Source organism: Nomascus leucogenys, chromosome 3, assembly GCF_006542625.1.
Source record: "Nomascus leucogenys isolate Asia chromosome 3, Asia_NLE_v1, whole genome shotgun sequence".
Lineage (NCBI taxonomy): Eukaryota > Metazoa > Chordata > Mammalia > Primates > Hylobatidae > Nomascus > Nomascus leucogenys.
Window position 1 is genome coordinate 32,615,419 of NC_044383.1, and position 13,946 is coordinate 32,629,364.

The 13,946-nt window shown below is 55.8% G+C and overlaps 1 protein-coding gene across 2 annotated transcripts; it reads right to left on the minus strand.

Annotated features, from left to right (window-relative positions):
- Positions 1-6,758: 6,758 nt before the first annotated feature.
- On the minus strand, positions 6,759-13,038 carry KAZALD1 (Kazal type serine peptidase inhibitor domain 1). Of its 2 annotated transcripts, XM_030808217.1 has the most exons (6): positions 12,765-12,891; positions 11,782-12,338; positions 10,450-10,665; positions 10,223-10,370; positions 9,932-10,049; positions 6,759-7,637 (listed from the first exon to the last, which is right to left on the minus strand). In XM_030808217.1, the coding sequence occupies exons 2-5, from the start codon at positions 11,821-11,823 to the stop codon at positions 9,955-9,957; spliced, it is 501 nt and encodes a 166-aa protein (XP_030664077.1). In that variant the 5' UTR covers positions 11,824-12,338; positions 12,765-12,891; the 3' UTR covers positions 6,759-7,637; positions 9,932-9,954. The 2 variants fall into 2 exon arrangements, with proteins under 2 accessions (XP_030664077.1, XP_030664074.1); XM_030808214.1 differs by lacking the exon at positions 6,759-7,637 and having other exon boundaries at positions 9,283-10,049; positions 10,450-10,610; positions 12,765-13,038.
- Between the last annotated feature and the right edge of the window lie 908 nt (positions 13,039-13,946).

The following is a 13,946-nucleotide window of genomic DNA, read 5'->3' on the forward strand; positions in this document are numbered from 1 at the left end:
TTGGGAGTTTGAGACCAGCCTGGCCAACATGTCTCTACTAAAATTACAAAAATTAGCTGGGTATGATGGCGCACGCCTGTAATCCCAGCTACTCGGGAGGCTGAGGCACGAGAATCACTTGAACCCGGGAGGCAAAAGTTGCATTGAGCCGAGATGGCGCCACTGCACTCCAGCCTGGGATACAGAGAGAGACTCTGTCTCAAAAAAACAAAAACAAAAACAAACAAAAAAAACCTTAAAGATGATAGATTTGACTAACAACTTCTTAAAGTGGTGGGAAAATCTAGAATCTCCTGGCCTTCAGGCTGCCCAGGGGACAGGCCCGGCCCTGTTTCTCTGTGTCCCCACCAGCCCCAGCGGTGACAGCAACCCCTCTCCTTTCCATCATCGCTGATTCTCTCCTGATGGAGTTCTCCTTGACTGGGTGTTTCTTACCGACCCTTATTCCCACTCCCGGCCGCCTCATCCAAGGACCCAGCCCAAGACAAATTGGTCTTCCCCTTACTCAAGCTCTGGTTCCAGCCACTGCCTAGGGGCTTGCTTGACTTTTTTGAGTGTCCTCTGTTTCCCAGCCCAAATCTGAAGTCCCCTTTGAGCCGCAGCTCCTTGGCATTGGAATCATTTGACTGCTCCAGGAATGACCCAAGACATCTTCCCCTTCATTGATTGGAAGAAAAATTGGTTCTTAACACAAGCTCTGTTCATTTGACAGCAACATGAAATGCCAGCACGGGGCGGCCACCCCCTCTGCCCCTGCCTAGCATGCTGTAAGTTCTGTGGGTCCCCTTGCAGAGCTCATATATGAAGATTGTCTTCCCCATCTCGCTCTGCCCCCAACTCCTGCCAGGAGCCTCTGCTATGAGGAAATGGTGGTGAGTACGGCAGTCTTCTCCTATCGCTCTAATCGCCTCTCCCACCTGCCCGCAGCTCCCCGAGGAAGAGGGGTGGAAACAAGGGTGTGGAAAAGAGGTTGGCAGAGCAGTAAAATGTCAGGGCCTTTCCTCTCTGCTCCCTCTCGTGGCTCTGGAAGCGTCCCACTTTCTCTCCTCGCCCCTCTCCCCATCTCCATCTCCTCCCCTTCCCTCTTTCTCCTCCGCAGCCCCCGATGCAACCGCTGCTGAGGCAATGGTATTTGGGGGATGAGGCGGGAGAGGTTAATTATTGCTCCCTCGCCCCCCACGCCCCCCCCCCACAAGATGTATCTGACTGTCAGAAGGGGTGACAGATGAAGACAAAGTACAGGTACGGCGCAAACCCGCCCTCCTTGTACCAGCCAGGGGTGGGGGTGGAGGGGGGCGCTCTACAGAAGTTTTAACCCCTCCAACGCTGGTTCACACAGCAGGGAGGGGCGGCGGGAGTCGGGGAAGCTGGAGTTAGAACCTGGGTCCTGATGAGGGCCGGCTGAACCCAGAAAACCTGTGGGGCCTCTTGCCTTGACCCAGTGATCTGAGGTGGGGGGCTAGGTTGCGGGGAGCGACTGTCCCAGAGGCTACAGAATCAAGGTCACAAGCAATCATTCAGAAAACTTCACAGGAACAGAGAAAGGGGCTCATGGAGTAGCCTAGGTCGATTTGGGGACTCAGGAACCCCAGTAAGAGGGAGCGTTCCACCACTCTTTCACCTTCTCCATGACAATGTCCCCCTCACATGTCTGTCCCCAAGGCTGCTTGTCAGGGTGTGCCTGTGTATTGGAGAATGAGCTTCTGTGTAATTGTGCGTCTGAAACTGTGTGTATTTCTGATGATGTAATGCAATAGGCTTGGAAGTACTGGCCTACATTGGGGTTGTGTGTGTGCGTGCGCACACATGTGTGAACGGGTGTGAGCATACACACCCACGGGTGCTTGGTAGGTGTTTAAGGGTACTGTGATGGTGCCTGTACTGTGAGCACAATGTGCTGTGAGTGTGCATGAGAGAGAGTGCTTCTGTCTGTAAGTGTGGCTGGGGCGAAGGAGTGTGTGTCAGGAGAATGCGGATGTGTGCATCCAAGTACTGAAGTGTCTGCATTTGGGACTGTACACATGTGTGCTAGTGTGAGAGACATGTGGACGTGGATTATGGTGTAAGTGTGAGCATGGTTGTGTGTGCACGCACGCTGTGTGCACACTGGGCTCGAGACTGCAGCCTCTTCCTCTCACTGGCGTCCCTCCCTTTCCTGACTCCCCTCTCTCCATAAGCAAACGAGGTGAAATAATTACTTTTCCATTTAAACGCCCCATGTTCAAGCCAGAATGAAAACAAAGTGATTTAATAAAATTGTCTTTAAAAGGGAAAAGAGGAAAATAAATGTCTGCTCTGCTCCCCTCCCTGGCGTTCAGGGAGGCCCCAAGCCCTTCAAAGTTAATTAAAACAGGAACTAAAATCACAGAATCGCTTCCCAATCCTTTTCCCATCTCTCTCTGCCTTAAAGATTAGGCAGCCCCAGAACCGCTGCCTCAGCCCTGTGCCTGGAGGGTTCCTCCTGTTCTAAGTTTCGACTTCCCCAAGGACCAACCCTCACTCTCAGCAGGCACCTTGGCCTTCCTGCACCCATGTCTGGGGAAGGCAGCTCCGTCTCTATTTCCCTCCTTCCAAAGAGTCATTAAAGGCTTTGTCTGGTCATTTGAAGTCCTTGATGGACACTGGTCCCCATCAGAAGCTTCCGGCCTTGCCTCCTCCCAGGACACAGCCGGCCCTCAGCCCCTGCTGCTCCCCCGCCCCAGGTCCCTTGAGCCTCCAGCTGCTCTGAGCTTTATCTGTCTTCACTGACCCCCTGGCCCAGTCCTCAGCTCCAGCCCAGCACAGTTCCGGCTGCTTCCGCCTGGTCTGTATCTGTTCCCCATCAGAGGCCCCATTGGAGCTCTAGCCCTTCATCAGCCCAGATAAAAGAGATGGATGGAGGTGACTTTGGGGGATGCCCCTCCTCACAAGTCCAGAGGTAGAGCCCTGGGTTCTGACAAGGGCTCCCTGAGGAGGGCTAGGGGTGGGGGTGAAGACTGCTGAGCTCTCTGGAAGCCCAGTCCCTGCCCATCTCTATCCTGCCTCAGCCTTTCCCCTTTTCCTAAGGCCCAATTCCTAAGGCCTCCTCCAGGCAGATGCCAAGACTGCAATCACCCCATTCTCCAACACACCCACTCCAGCAGGGAGCTCTGCACTGGGCACCCTGCCCCCATCTCCATGCAGATCATCTACCCCAAAATAGTAATGCATGGTAAAACTGACGTTTATTGAGCACCTATTTTGTTACAGACACATTGCTTATAAGATCTCTAATCCTCGTCACAACCCCTATGGAGTAAATTTTATCACTATATTGCAGAAGAGGACACAGAAGAAGGAAAGTTAAGAAATCTACCCAATGTATGCACTTAAAAAGCAGAACTGGCTGCATGGGTGGTGCATGACTGTACTCCCAGCTACTCAAGAAGCTGAGGCGGGAGGATTGATTGCTCCAGCTCAGGAGTTCAAGGGTGCAGTGAGCCATGATCGTGCCACTTTAGTCTGGGTGACAAAGCGACACCCTGACTTAAAAAAAAAAAAAAGCAAAAAAAAAGCAGTAGATCTGAGACTCAGTCCCATACTGCAAAACCTCCTGTGCAAAGACCCACCATTACCCTTCAGAGATTACTCCCCCCAGAAACCCCCCACTACTGCCCCCAGAACTTAATCCCTCTGACACCAAGAAGTTAGGCCCAGGAGAACTGTGAGGCCTTCTCCAGCCCTACTCCAGCTCTCGGGGTGGGGGTAGCAGGAAGCAATTGTCCCTGGAGTCCTCAACCCTTATCCTGGGAGACTCCATTACTTCCCTCAAGCTGTCACCACTTCTCATAGAGACCCTGTCTTTTCTTCCAGGGGACTCCAGCCCTCATTTCACTGAAGGTACTGAGCACTTCAAGGTGCTCCCCACCAAGAGGATGGGATGAGATTTGATTGTGGGGTAACTCTTGTCACCACAACTGGACTTTCATAACTGTCCACCCTGTCCAGAAAGGCTTTAGTTGCCCAAATGGCAGAGTAAATGTCAAAACCAAATCCAGGCCAGGCACAGTGGCATGTGCCTATAGTCCCAACTACTTGGGAGGCTGAGGCAGAAGGATCTCTTGAGCCTAGGACTTCAAGTCCAGTCTGGGAAACATAGCAAGACCCTGCCTCTAAAAATAAATCAATCCGAAAAATAAATCTAGGCCAGGAACTAGCTTGTGTTTTTAGCACATCCCGCCCGCACCCCACTCCCTAACCAGCGAGGACACAGCCCAGGGATCTAAGGCCTCAACCCTGGGGAAAAAAAAGAGGCCCTGAAGAAAGGGGAAAAAGGCAGTGAAGGGGCAGAAACTCTGGTAGTCCAGCAAGGGAGGGTGAGAAGGAAGGGGAGAGGTACGAGAATTACCATAGACCAAGGGTTGGGGTGGCACCTGGCAACTCCCGGACTTGACTGCATCTGGAAAGCATCTAGCAAAAACAGGGAAAGGAAGAAATGATTCAGAAGCACCTTCCCACTTCAGTCCTAGAAATGTGTGTGTTGGTGGAGTGGGTGGACATTCTATGACCTTTTCTAAGTCTACGCCCCACCCTTGTTTGAACCCCTTGGGCTGAGCCCAAACTGGAAGCTGGTAATGGCAGTCAGGTAGGAGATGACCCAGGTGGCTGGGACAAGGCTTCATGGGACGCTGGTATTGTGAGCCCTGCCCCACCTCACCCACCACTTAAGTGAGTCACCTAAGCCAGGCCAGGCCCTGGAGCCTTAGCTCTCCTCTGCCCCCAGCACATCTGGGAGTCAGCTTCAGCAGACAGAGGGCTAAACTGGGGCCCAGCATGGGGAAGGGAGGTGGGGGTGGGGAGGGAGGGATGACTTCCTCAAGATGGCTTCCAGGCTCCACCCCCAGACAGGTGTATCCCTGCCACCAGAGCCTCTGTCTCTGCCCTGTCCCCACCCCAGCTCCATCCCCAATCCCAACCTCATTACTCACTTCTGCCCCCTTCTCTATCCCACCACCCCATCCCTCCCCAAGTGTCCTCAAACTGCCCCTCATTATCCACAAGTGACTCCCAGAGCTCACTGCCTCCCAGAACTGATCCCTCCTGGTCTCTAAGTGCCCTCATCACTGCCCTCAGAGAACCTAACCTCTTACCCCAGCCTGGCAGACCCCGCTCCCACCCTTCCCCAGCACTGAGCAGAGGCAAGACTTGATGTGCACCAACAGTTCCTTACCACGTGTGCACTTACACAGCTGTTCCCGGTTTAGAAAGAATTCAGTCATTCAGAAGGCTGAGGAAATAACCACAATGCATCCTAGGAGGCAACAGGCCTATGTCTCTAGCTTCTTTCCCTCTGCCCTCAGCTGCCTTCATGCTCAGAATAGAGCTCCAGGTGACAGGACCAGTGATTGCGAGTAAAAAACCAGGGAATCTCCAGGCCTACCAGAATTTAAGCCTATCTACTCACATATACACATATTAGACAGTATTATATGTGCGTGTGCACATAATCCTGGAAATATAAACATACATAACTAATGTAAGTATACATACACATCTTAGACTGGAATCCAAGTTCCATGAGGGCAGGAACAATTTTCTTTTAAGGCTCTGTCACCCAGGCTGGAGTGGTGCAATCATAGCTCACTGGCAGCCTTGAACTCCTGGCTCAGGCAATCCACCCGCCTCAGCTACCAGAGTAGCTAGGATTACAGGTGTGCGCCATCACACCCAACAAATAAAAAAAAATTTTTTTGTAGAGATGGGGCTTCACTATGTTACTCAGGCTGGTCTCGAACTCCTGGGCTCAAGCAATCCTCCTACCTCAGCCTCCCAAGTGCTTGGGTTACAGGCAATTTTTTTCCCATGATGTAGCCCAGTGCTGGTACATGACAAGTATTTGTAGAAAGAATATGACACAGCCAGGCATCATGGCTCATGCCAGCTACTCAGGAGACTGAGGCAGGAGGATCACTTGAGCCCAGGAGTTTGGGGCTGCAGTGAGCTATGAAAGCGCTACTGTAGTCCAGCCTGGGTGACAGAGCAAGATCCTGTCTCTAAAAAAAAAAAAAGAAAAAGAAAGAATGATACATAATGGAAAATATACTTGAAAATAAATGTCTATACATATACATATAACAATACATCCAGATGCAGTCAAGTCCACGAGTCTCCAGGTGCCACCCCAACCCTTGGTCTATGGTAATACTCATACGTCTCCCCTTCCTTCTCACCCTCCCTTGCTGGACTACCAGGGTTGCTGCCCCTTCACTGCCTTTTTCCCCTTTCTTCAGGGCCTCTTTTTTTCCCCAGCGTTGAGGACTTTTGCACACACATACATACATACAAAACCTATATATAGGCCAGGTGTTGTGGCTCATGCCTGTAATCCCAGCACTTTGGGAGACTGAGGAGGGCAGATCACTGGAGATCAGGAGTTCGAGATCAGCCTGGCCAAAATGGTAAAACCTCATCTCTACTAAAAATACAAAAAATTAGCTGGGCATGGTGGTGCAGGCCTGTAATCCCAGCTACTTGGGAAGCTGAGGCAGGAGAATCGCTTGAACCCAGCTGCAGTGAGCTGAGATAGCACAACTGCAATCCAGCCTGGGCGACAGAGTGAGATTCCATCTCAAAAAAACTACATGTATAATATATCCACATACATATATATGCATTTAGATGTATACATGCATACATACAATGCACACATAACTACTATATATTGTATTTTACATATAGATATCATACTAATATATGCTACACATACATGTGCACATTCATATACATTAAATGAATACAAATTGAAGCATCTTTTTTTACTTAGATTTTTCCAGTCAAGTAAATTGTCTCAAGGCCCCTGGCCCAGGTCTGAGTGTCACTACCAGAATGATCACCAGATGGCACTCCTTCGCCACTTCCTGTACTCGAAGTTGCCAGACATGTCGCCTCCTTCCGCTAAGGCACAAAATTTGCTGAGCCAGGTGTTCCCCAGGCGCTTCCCCGCACGCCACCGCCCGCGTCCTCCCCCCAGCCCCCACCAGCGTGGTGAGTGTGTCCTCGGTCCCCAAGGTCTGCAGTCTTGGCCCTCTCTGAGTCGGGTTCATCTCTCAGGCTTCCAGGCTTCTTTTTGAGGGACGCTCTCCGGCTTCAGGCTCCAGTTCTGCCCAGTCCGCACATCGACCCCCCGGTCACCAGGGCGCCAGGGGCTGGGCTTCGCCAGGACACCCTCGGTTATACCAGCACGGCTGCGCAACTCTTTTTTGAGCCTTCGCGATGACGAGCAACCAGTCGAAGCGGCCCTCCTCCTCACGACAGCCCGAGGAGGGGGTCAAGGTCATTTTCAGACAGCCCCCTCTGGCTTCCTCTTCACAACCTGCTCTAGATGGAGGAGAGAGGCACGCCCAGCCTGGCTCAGCTAAAAGCAGGGAGAAGAGCCCGGCGGAGGCCTGGAAGCCTCTGCTTGGGAGGAGCTGGTCCGACGGACCCTTCTTGCCCCGGTTTGTCCGGACTCCGGATCTCCGGGTAGGAGCCAGAAGAAAGCGCATTCCAGGGATTTCAAGCGGACTATACTTAAAATCTTGGAGGTGGGGGATGTAGGGTGCGACTGAGCCTCTCCTGCCTTCAGGCCTGGCAACTCTGGGTCGGCGCTTCTGGAACCTCACATCCCGGGTGTGAGCAACCTAGGACACAAAACGCGGGGATGGCTTGAAAGCCCGTGGGGAGGCGAAACCGGGAGTTCTGGCAGCGGCTGAGCCTCTCCCTCCTCCTCCCTCTCCCTCCCCTGCCTTCCCCCGGGAGCAGCGGGAAATTATTTATTAAAACGCCGCCCGCGCACTCATTTATTTGCGGTGAATAATCCTCGGCATCTCAGCACGTTTATTAAACCTCTCCCGTCCCCGCGCCCGCATTACTTTAATAATAAATCGCGTGTCACTTTCCAGCGACATTATTAAAGCGGGTCCGCTGCAGCAGAGGCGGGGTGCGGGGAGGGAGGGGGCGGTGGACAACAGTTCTCCCATTCCAGGCTGTGGGGCTTGAACCAGCAAGGCGGCGGAGGGGAAAACTGAGGCTGCTAGAAGGCTGCAAAGTCGGCTAACGCGATCAAGGAGTACGGATTCCCCGGGACCTGCGTGACCCTCTCCGGTGGGGTGGGGCTTTTGGTGAGGAGCCTCTGCTCTGCAGGTGGACGCGGTAGGAGCTATGGGCCCGCAGAGGGCGCCTTGGAGCCCTGCTGGGTGAAGAACAAGCTAGGAGCGGATTCCCTGGCTGATGCTGGGACTCACACCCACGTACCCTCTTTCAGCGCCGAGCGGATTTTGGCCACAGCGCCGAAGAGCACGCCCCACCCCCGCCTACCCCTCTGATTCTGCTTCCGTGGGCGCCCTGGAATCGGCTCCCGGTATCCAACCCGCTTGGGCTGTTGTGCGCGGCTCCTGGGGCCGCCCAGCTCCAGCCTGGGTTCGGCAATAAAAACTATCGCTGGCTTAAGGACCCGGGGCAAGGCAGCAGTAGATGGAGTAGGGCGTAGCCGCGGGAGGGGCGGCCAAGCAGGACCTGGGGTTGGAGTTCCGGACCACGCCCCTCCCATGTGGCCAGGCTCCCTGCGTTGGGCCCCAGAGGACAAACTCTGACGCTGAGCCAAGGGCAGGCCCTCCCGCAGTGGCGCCAGGATCCGGGTGGAGCCCTGGCGTGTAGGAGGCTGTCGCCATCCACACACAGCCTCTCGGCCTCGCTGACTTATGCTTTCATTCTCTCCTTCAATCATTAAATAAACATTGAGTCTCACCAGTGTCCCTGGGCGGGCTAGGTAAGGAGAATGAGGAAAGAGATTTGGGGACCCCAAGCCAGAGAGGACAGGTCACAATTGGGGCAGATAGGAAACAGGCTTACCATGGCTCTGGCTTCTGCAGGAAATGGGTAGATTTCTATGGGAGCTGGGGAAGGGTATGGACCACACAGGTGACCAAACTTCTACCCTCCTCTATCCAGTTTATGCTTTCATTTTGGGGGCCTACCCACATAGCCCTGTTCCCCATTCTGGCATGGGGAAGGGTTTGGAATAAGATGAGCACAGAAGCAGGTAATGTATACCAGCCCCAATGGAGGGCAGACTGGGAAGATAACTTCCCTCCAGCCAGATGGCTCCAGCCTCCCTCCCTCAAAGGCAGGATAGGCCCAAGTTCAAACCTTCTCTCTGTACATCTGGCAGGCATGTGCTTAGAGAGCAGGCCCTGCAGCTTCTGGAAGCCAGAGTTCTGTTAGTGTGGGAGGCCTGGGGATATTCAGTTTTCATGTGCACATCTGCATAAACTGTCTGTGCATCTGTCTGTACATCATTAGAAATCTTTATTGGTGCCTAGCCCTGTGCTAGGCTTTGTGCAATACAGAGTGGTAAAAGATCTGGAGCTGGCCTCACCCATCTCTCTGCACTGAACTAAGTCATGCTCCGCTGTGCTCTCTCTTATACAAAAGATGGCAGACAGCAAAGGGGACTGCAGTTAGTAGGTGCAACTGGGGCTTAGGAGAGAGGGAAAAGTTCTGCAAGATGAGTTTGGGGAAAGGGCAAACAAGCTAGATAAACGCTGGAGACCAGGAAATGGCAAGAACCAGGGCCTGGGAGGAAGGGCAGTTAGAAGTGTGGCCGAGCAGGGCTGGAAGAAGTGGAGAATCCTGGTGCCTGCACCTCTGTGTCTGCTCTGGCCCCCACCCCAGCCTGGGAAACAACCTGTTGGAGGTCCTACTGGCCAGGGCATCTCCTGCATGGGTCCCTTTGTACCCCACTAGTCCTGGTCTCAGCCTCTCTCCCTACCCTGCTCCAGCTTTTGTCTCTCCCCTACCACACTGCTATCTTGGAGTCAAATAGGCCTCCCATGATCATCCCTACTGACAGCATGAAAGCAGTCCATGAAGGGACCCTGCTCCCCTTTCCAGGTCTTTTCAAGAGCAGGGATGAACACTATAGCCGCTCACCCACCCCCAGGGGCCAGAGCTCTGGACCTAGTAGTAATCGTCACTCTCTTCACTCTCAGCCTCCTCCTCAGGAACCAGGTTTAGTGATCGCAGCTGGGGGATGCCTGTAGAGTTCAGCTGGTCTGCAAACACATGTGGGCAAAGGAGAACAGGAGAGAAGGACTGTCAGTGCCCACATAGCCCAGTCTGCGGAAGGCTATGCTTGTGTATTCAGACACATGGACTGTTTCTTACACATTCACAGCTGGAATCCAGCACCATCCCCCCAACCCCCAGAGCTCAGGAATCCCCTTACCAGGTGTGAGCACTGTCAAGCTAGCAGGGGCCTCCACTTGACCCAGGGCATTGCGGGCAAGGCAGCGGTAGGTGCCCTCATCGCTGGGACGCACAGCCTGGATCTGCAGCCAGCCGGTCACCTCAAACCTCTGGGGTCCACCCCTAAACTGGAGCCAGGCAAGGAATCAGCAGGGTCCTTCTGGAGGGCCCTGGGCTGCCTGAGGGAAGCCTCTCCCACCAGTCTACCTGCACAGAGATGTGGGGGTCATCCCCTGGCAGCTGGATGTCCAAGCCATCCTTCCTCCACTCGATGGAGGCCATGGGGTAGGCAAACACCTCACAGCCAAAGATCACATCCTGCCCTGTCACATTCCAAGTGTCATATGGATGTGACACGATCTGGGGCCCTGGGGGTGAAGGTGGGAGGTCTGAGAATAGCATGGCCCAGCAAAGGCATCCAGTCTGGCAAAGACATGATACACAGATTTTTGTGGACATGCTCGTGGCAGAACAAAAGATATGTGGAGGTAAATACACATCCATAAACACACCATGACACACACAGGTACACACAGATGTGGATGCTGGTACACACAAGGGTACCACGCAGACGTGGAGATAGGTATACATGCACATGTGCACATAGAACCTCATGCAGACCCAATGCACAAACAAGCACACACACCTACATTGTAGCTTGGCAGCCACTCTGTCCCTAACTGCTCCCCTGTCCTCATTCCACCCTCCTCAGCCTTTCCTGCAGTGCTTGTAACCAAAACCTTCCAGATCCCCCTTCCCCTTTTCTAAACAGGCCCAGTTCCCAAAGGCGGAAAAGCAGCCGTTCCCTCCGCAGCACCCCCTGGGGGAATCCCGCGGCAAGGCGGAGAACCTGAAGCTGGACTTGTGCGACAGGCAGGAAGCCTGCAGGAGTGGAGGAAATTGTTGGGACTCCCGCGGGGTGTTTGTTTTCTGGCTGCCCCAGCCGAGCCAGACGCAGAGCCGGGGCTCAGGAAGTGAAAGTTACTAAAGCTACCAAGGAAAGCTAGAGGCCTGAATGGCCCCCAGTTCCCAGGGATAGAGAACTAGCTTAGCTTCCCGCTCCTCTTCACTAATCCCTAAACGCAGGAGAAAGGAGAGAGGTGGGGAGACTGGGTGAACAGACTGCTCTAAGAATCTGCCCAAATGAAACGTGATTGCATCTCACATGAACCCGTCTTGCTGCCTGGACTCCACTGGTCTGGGAAAAGTCGGGGGGTCTCTGAGCAAACCCACAGGCTGTGTCTGCGCCCTCAGAGGACCTGTCTCTCCCTGCCAGCCAGCTCTGGAGCTTTCACGTGGTTCAGCGCATGCAGCTTGCTGAGGAAGCCCGGGACCCCCACTCCACTCCACTCCCCACCCCCACCTTAAGGTGGCAGCTTCTATGGACCAGTAGCGAGAGCAGGGTTTTATACTGGACTCGAGGCCTCTATGGCCTTATATTTTTTGCTCTGCTGGCCAGAGACCAATGCCGTCAGGGGTCGGGGAGCAGTGCCTCTAGGAAACCTAAATGCTGGGGTGGGGGCCCCGGGCCGTGCGTACCCGATTCGCAGGGCCCCGGGTGTGCCACAGTGAGGTTGGCATAGGGCCGAGCGCGGGCCGCCTCCTGCAGGCGGCAGATCTGGGCGTAGGTGTGACCGTCGGACCCGCAGAGCGGGCTCTGAGAGCGACAGGCACACAGAGGTTCCGGCACCTCTCCGCGGCTCAGGTCGCCGCCTGTGTCCAGCCGGCACTCAAGCTGCTCGCCGCAGTGCCCGTAGAAGAGAGCACTGGGGTCCAGGTCGCAGAGCTGGCCCTCGAGGTTGGCGCATTCCCAGCAGCAGCCGCACGCGTCGCGCACCCAGCCCGCCAGGCAGCCCCGCGGCGCGGCGCACTCTTCTGGCCGGCAGGGAGCGCAGCCCTCGCCCTCCGCTAGCAGCCGCAGCCAGCCGCGCCGCAGGTAATCTGGGCCTGGGGATGGCCTTGCGCCGGTCGGGGGCGGCGTCAGCACCACCAGCAGTAGCAGGAGCACAGGCAGCGACAAGGCAGCTGCGGGCGGCGGTGGCATGGTTAGCGGGAAGCCCTGCGCGCACTCGGGGCATCAGCGCGTTCGTGGCACCCTGCCAGGAAGGGAAGCCAGGTCAGGAGGTCGGAAACAGGGCCTGTGCCGAAAAACCAACCTCACTGCTTCTTGTACCAAAGCACGACACTAGCATCGCCCCCTCCCCCGTTACCAAGTAGCCTCCCCCAACACACAGGCCTAGTGACCCTCTAAGGATTATCCAGTTATGGCAGTTAGCAATCAGTTGGGCTGTTCTTGGGGGGGCTGGGAGTGAAGAGAGGTGAGGAAAGGGTGATAAGGCTCAGGCGCACGCACACCCACCACCAGCACCACTTCCGTGCACCATCCGACTTCGATCCCTGGTCCCTGAGCATCCTTGCCAAAAGAGAATGGGCGGCTCCAGAAGTAAGAAGCTGTTAATGGGGGGTAGGAACTGGGGGAGCTGATGCCCCCTCGCTTATGGCCTGGGGCACAGAGTGCTCACCTAGTGTCCGGAACTAGGCCCTTCGCAGCAACCGTGATTCGAGTCCGAAAGAAAAGGTTATGGAAAGAAAGCAGGGGCGCAGTCAGCCGGGCCCGCCAGCCACCTCTGCTCCGGCCTCAGGACTTCTGAGAGAGCCCACGGACTTGGATTCAGAAAGCAGCTCCTCCGCCCCCTCTCTCCGCCCCTCGACTTCGCGCACCCGCCTTCCCACTAGTTCTAAGGCTGCCAATTTTATGCAGCCGCACGGGACCCTCCCGGGTCATTTCCCCCAGCCTGGCCCAAAGTCACAATGCGAGCAGAGGAGCCGTAACCAGACACCGAGGCTGGGAGAGAGGAAGGGGGTGAGGACCGGAGGCGGGGAGTGGGGGTAGGAGTTTGGCTGGGAAGCTCAAAGTGTTGGCTGAACGGCTAGGCTCTGTCCCATCTGACTTTACAGTCCCTGGCGTCGGCGAGGGCAGCTGCATAAGGGGGAGGCGGCAGGAGCTCTGGTGCCAAGTCATTTTACGTCGATGTCGGGGCGCTCCTGGAGGGCAGGACCAACCAACTTCGTCTCCCCGCAGCCCAGGGCTGGTTCCCGGGAGCGACAGCAGGCTTGCCCACCTAGCTGCCCCACTGAGGCGCGGACAGACTGGGCGCCTACATCCGCCTTCCCTCATCTGGCCTCCTTCTTCCTCCCCACATCCGGCAGGTGCTGCGACCCGCGGGTGAGCCGGGTAATTCGAGGTCTGAGCCGACCAGCGGCCGCAGGGAGAGGCATGCTGGCGCCTCCCCGGCGGGCGTCCCTCGGGTCGGGATTACGAGTTACGGTTGCGAGGCTGGCAGGGCCGGAGGCACTCGGCCTCGCGGCCGCCACCACCGCCACCGTGGCACTTTGGGCCGGGGGCGGGGAGGAGAGTATTCCTGCGGGCCCGCCCGCCAAACCCGGGTCGGGCAGGCCCCGCCCCGGCCGGCCCCAAGTGGCTCACAGAAGCCGCGGCTCAGTCCAGCTCGCGTGGGGGTGGGGGGCAGAAAAAGCAATCCGCAGCCGGCGAGGGGGCGACACTTAGTCAGGCTCCGCCCACAAGGCCTGGCTGCGGCCCCCGCCCGCCTGCGCGGGATCGACTCCGCTTGCGCACTGGAGCCCCGGAATCCAGCCGGGACTCTCCCTTCGGAGAACGCCCCTGAGTTGGGCCAAGCCCATTC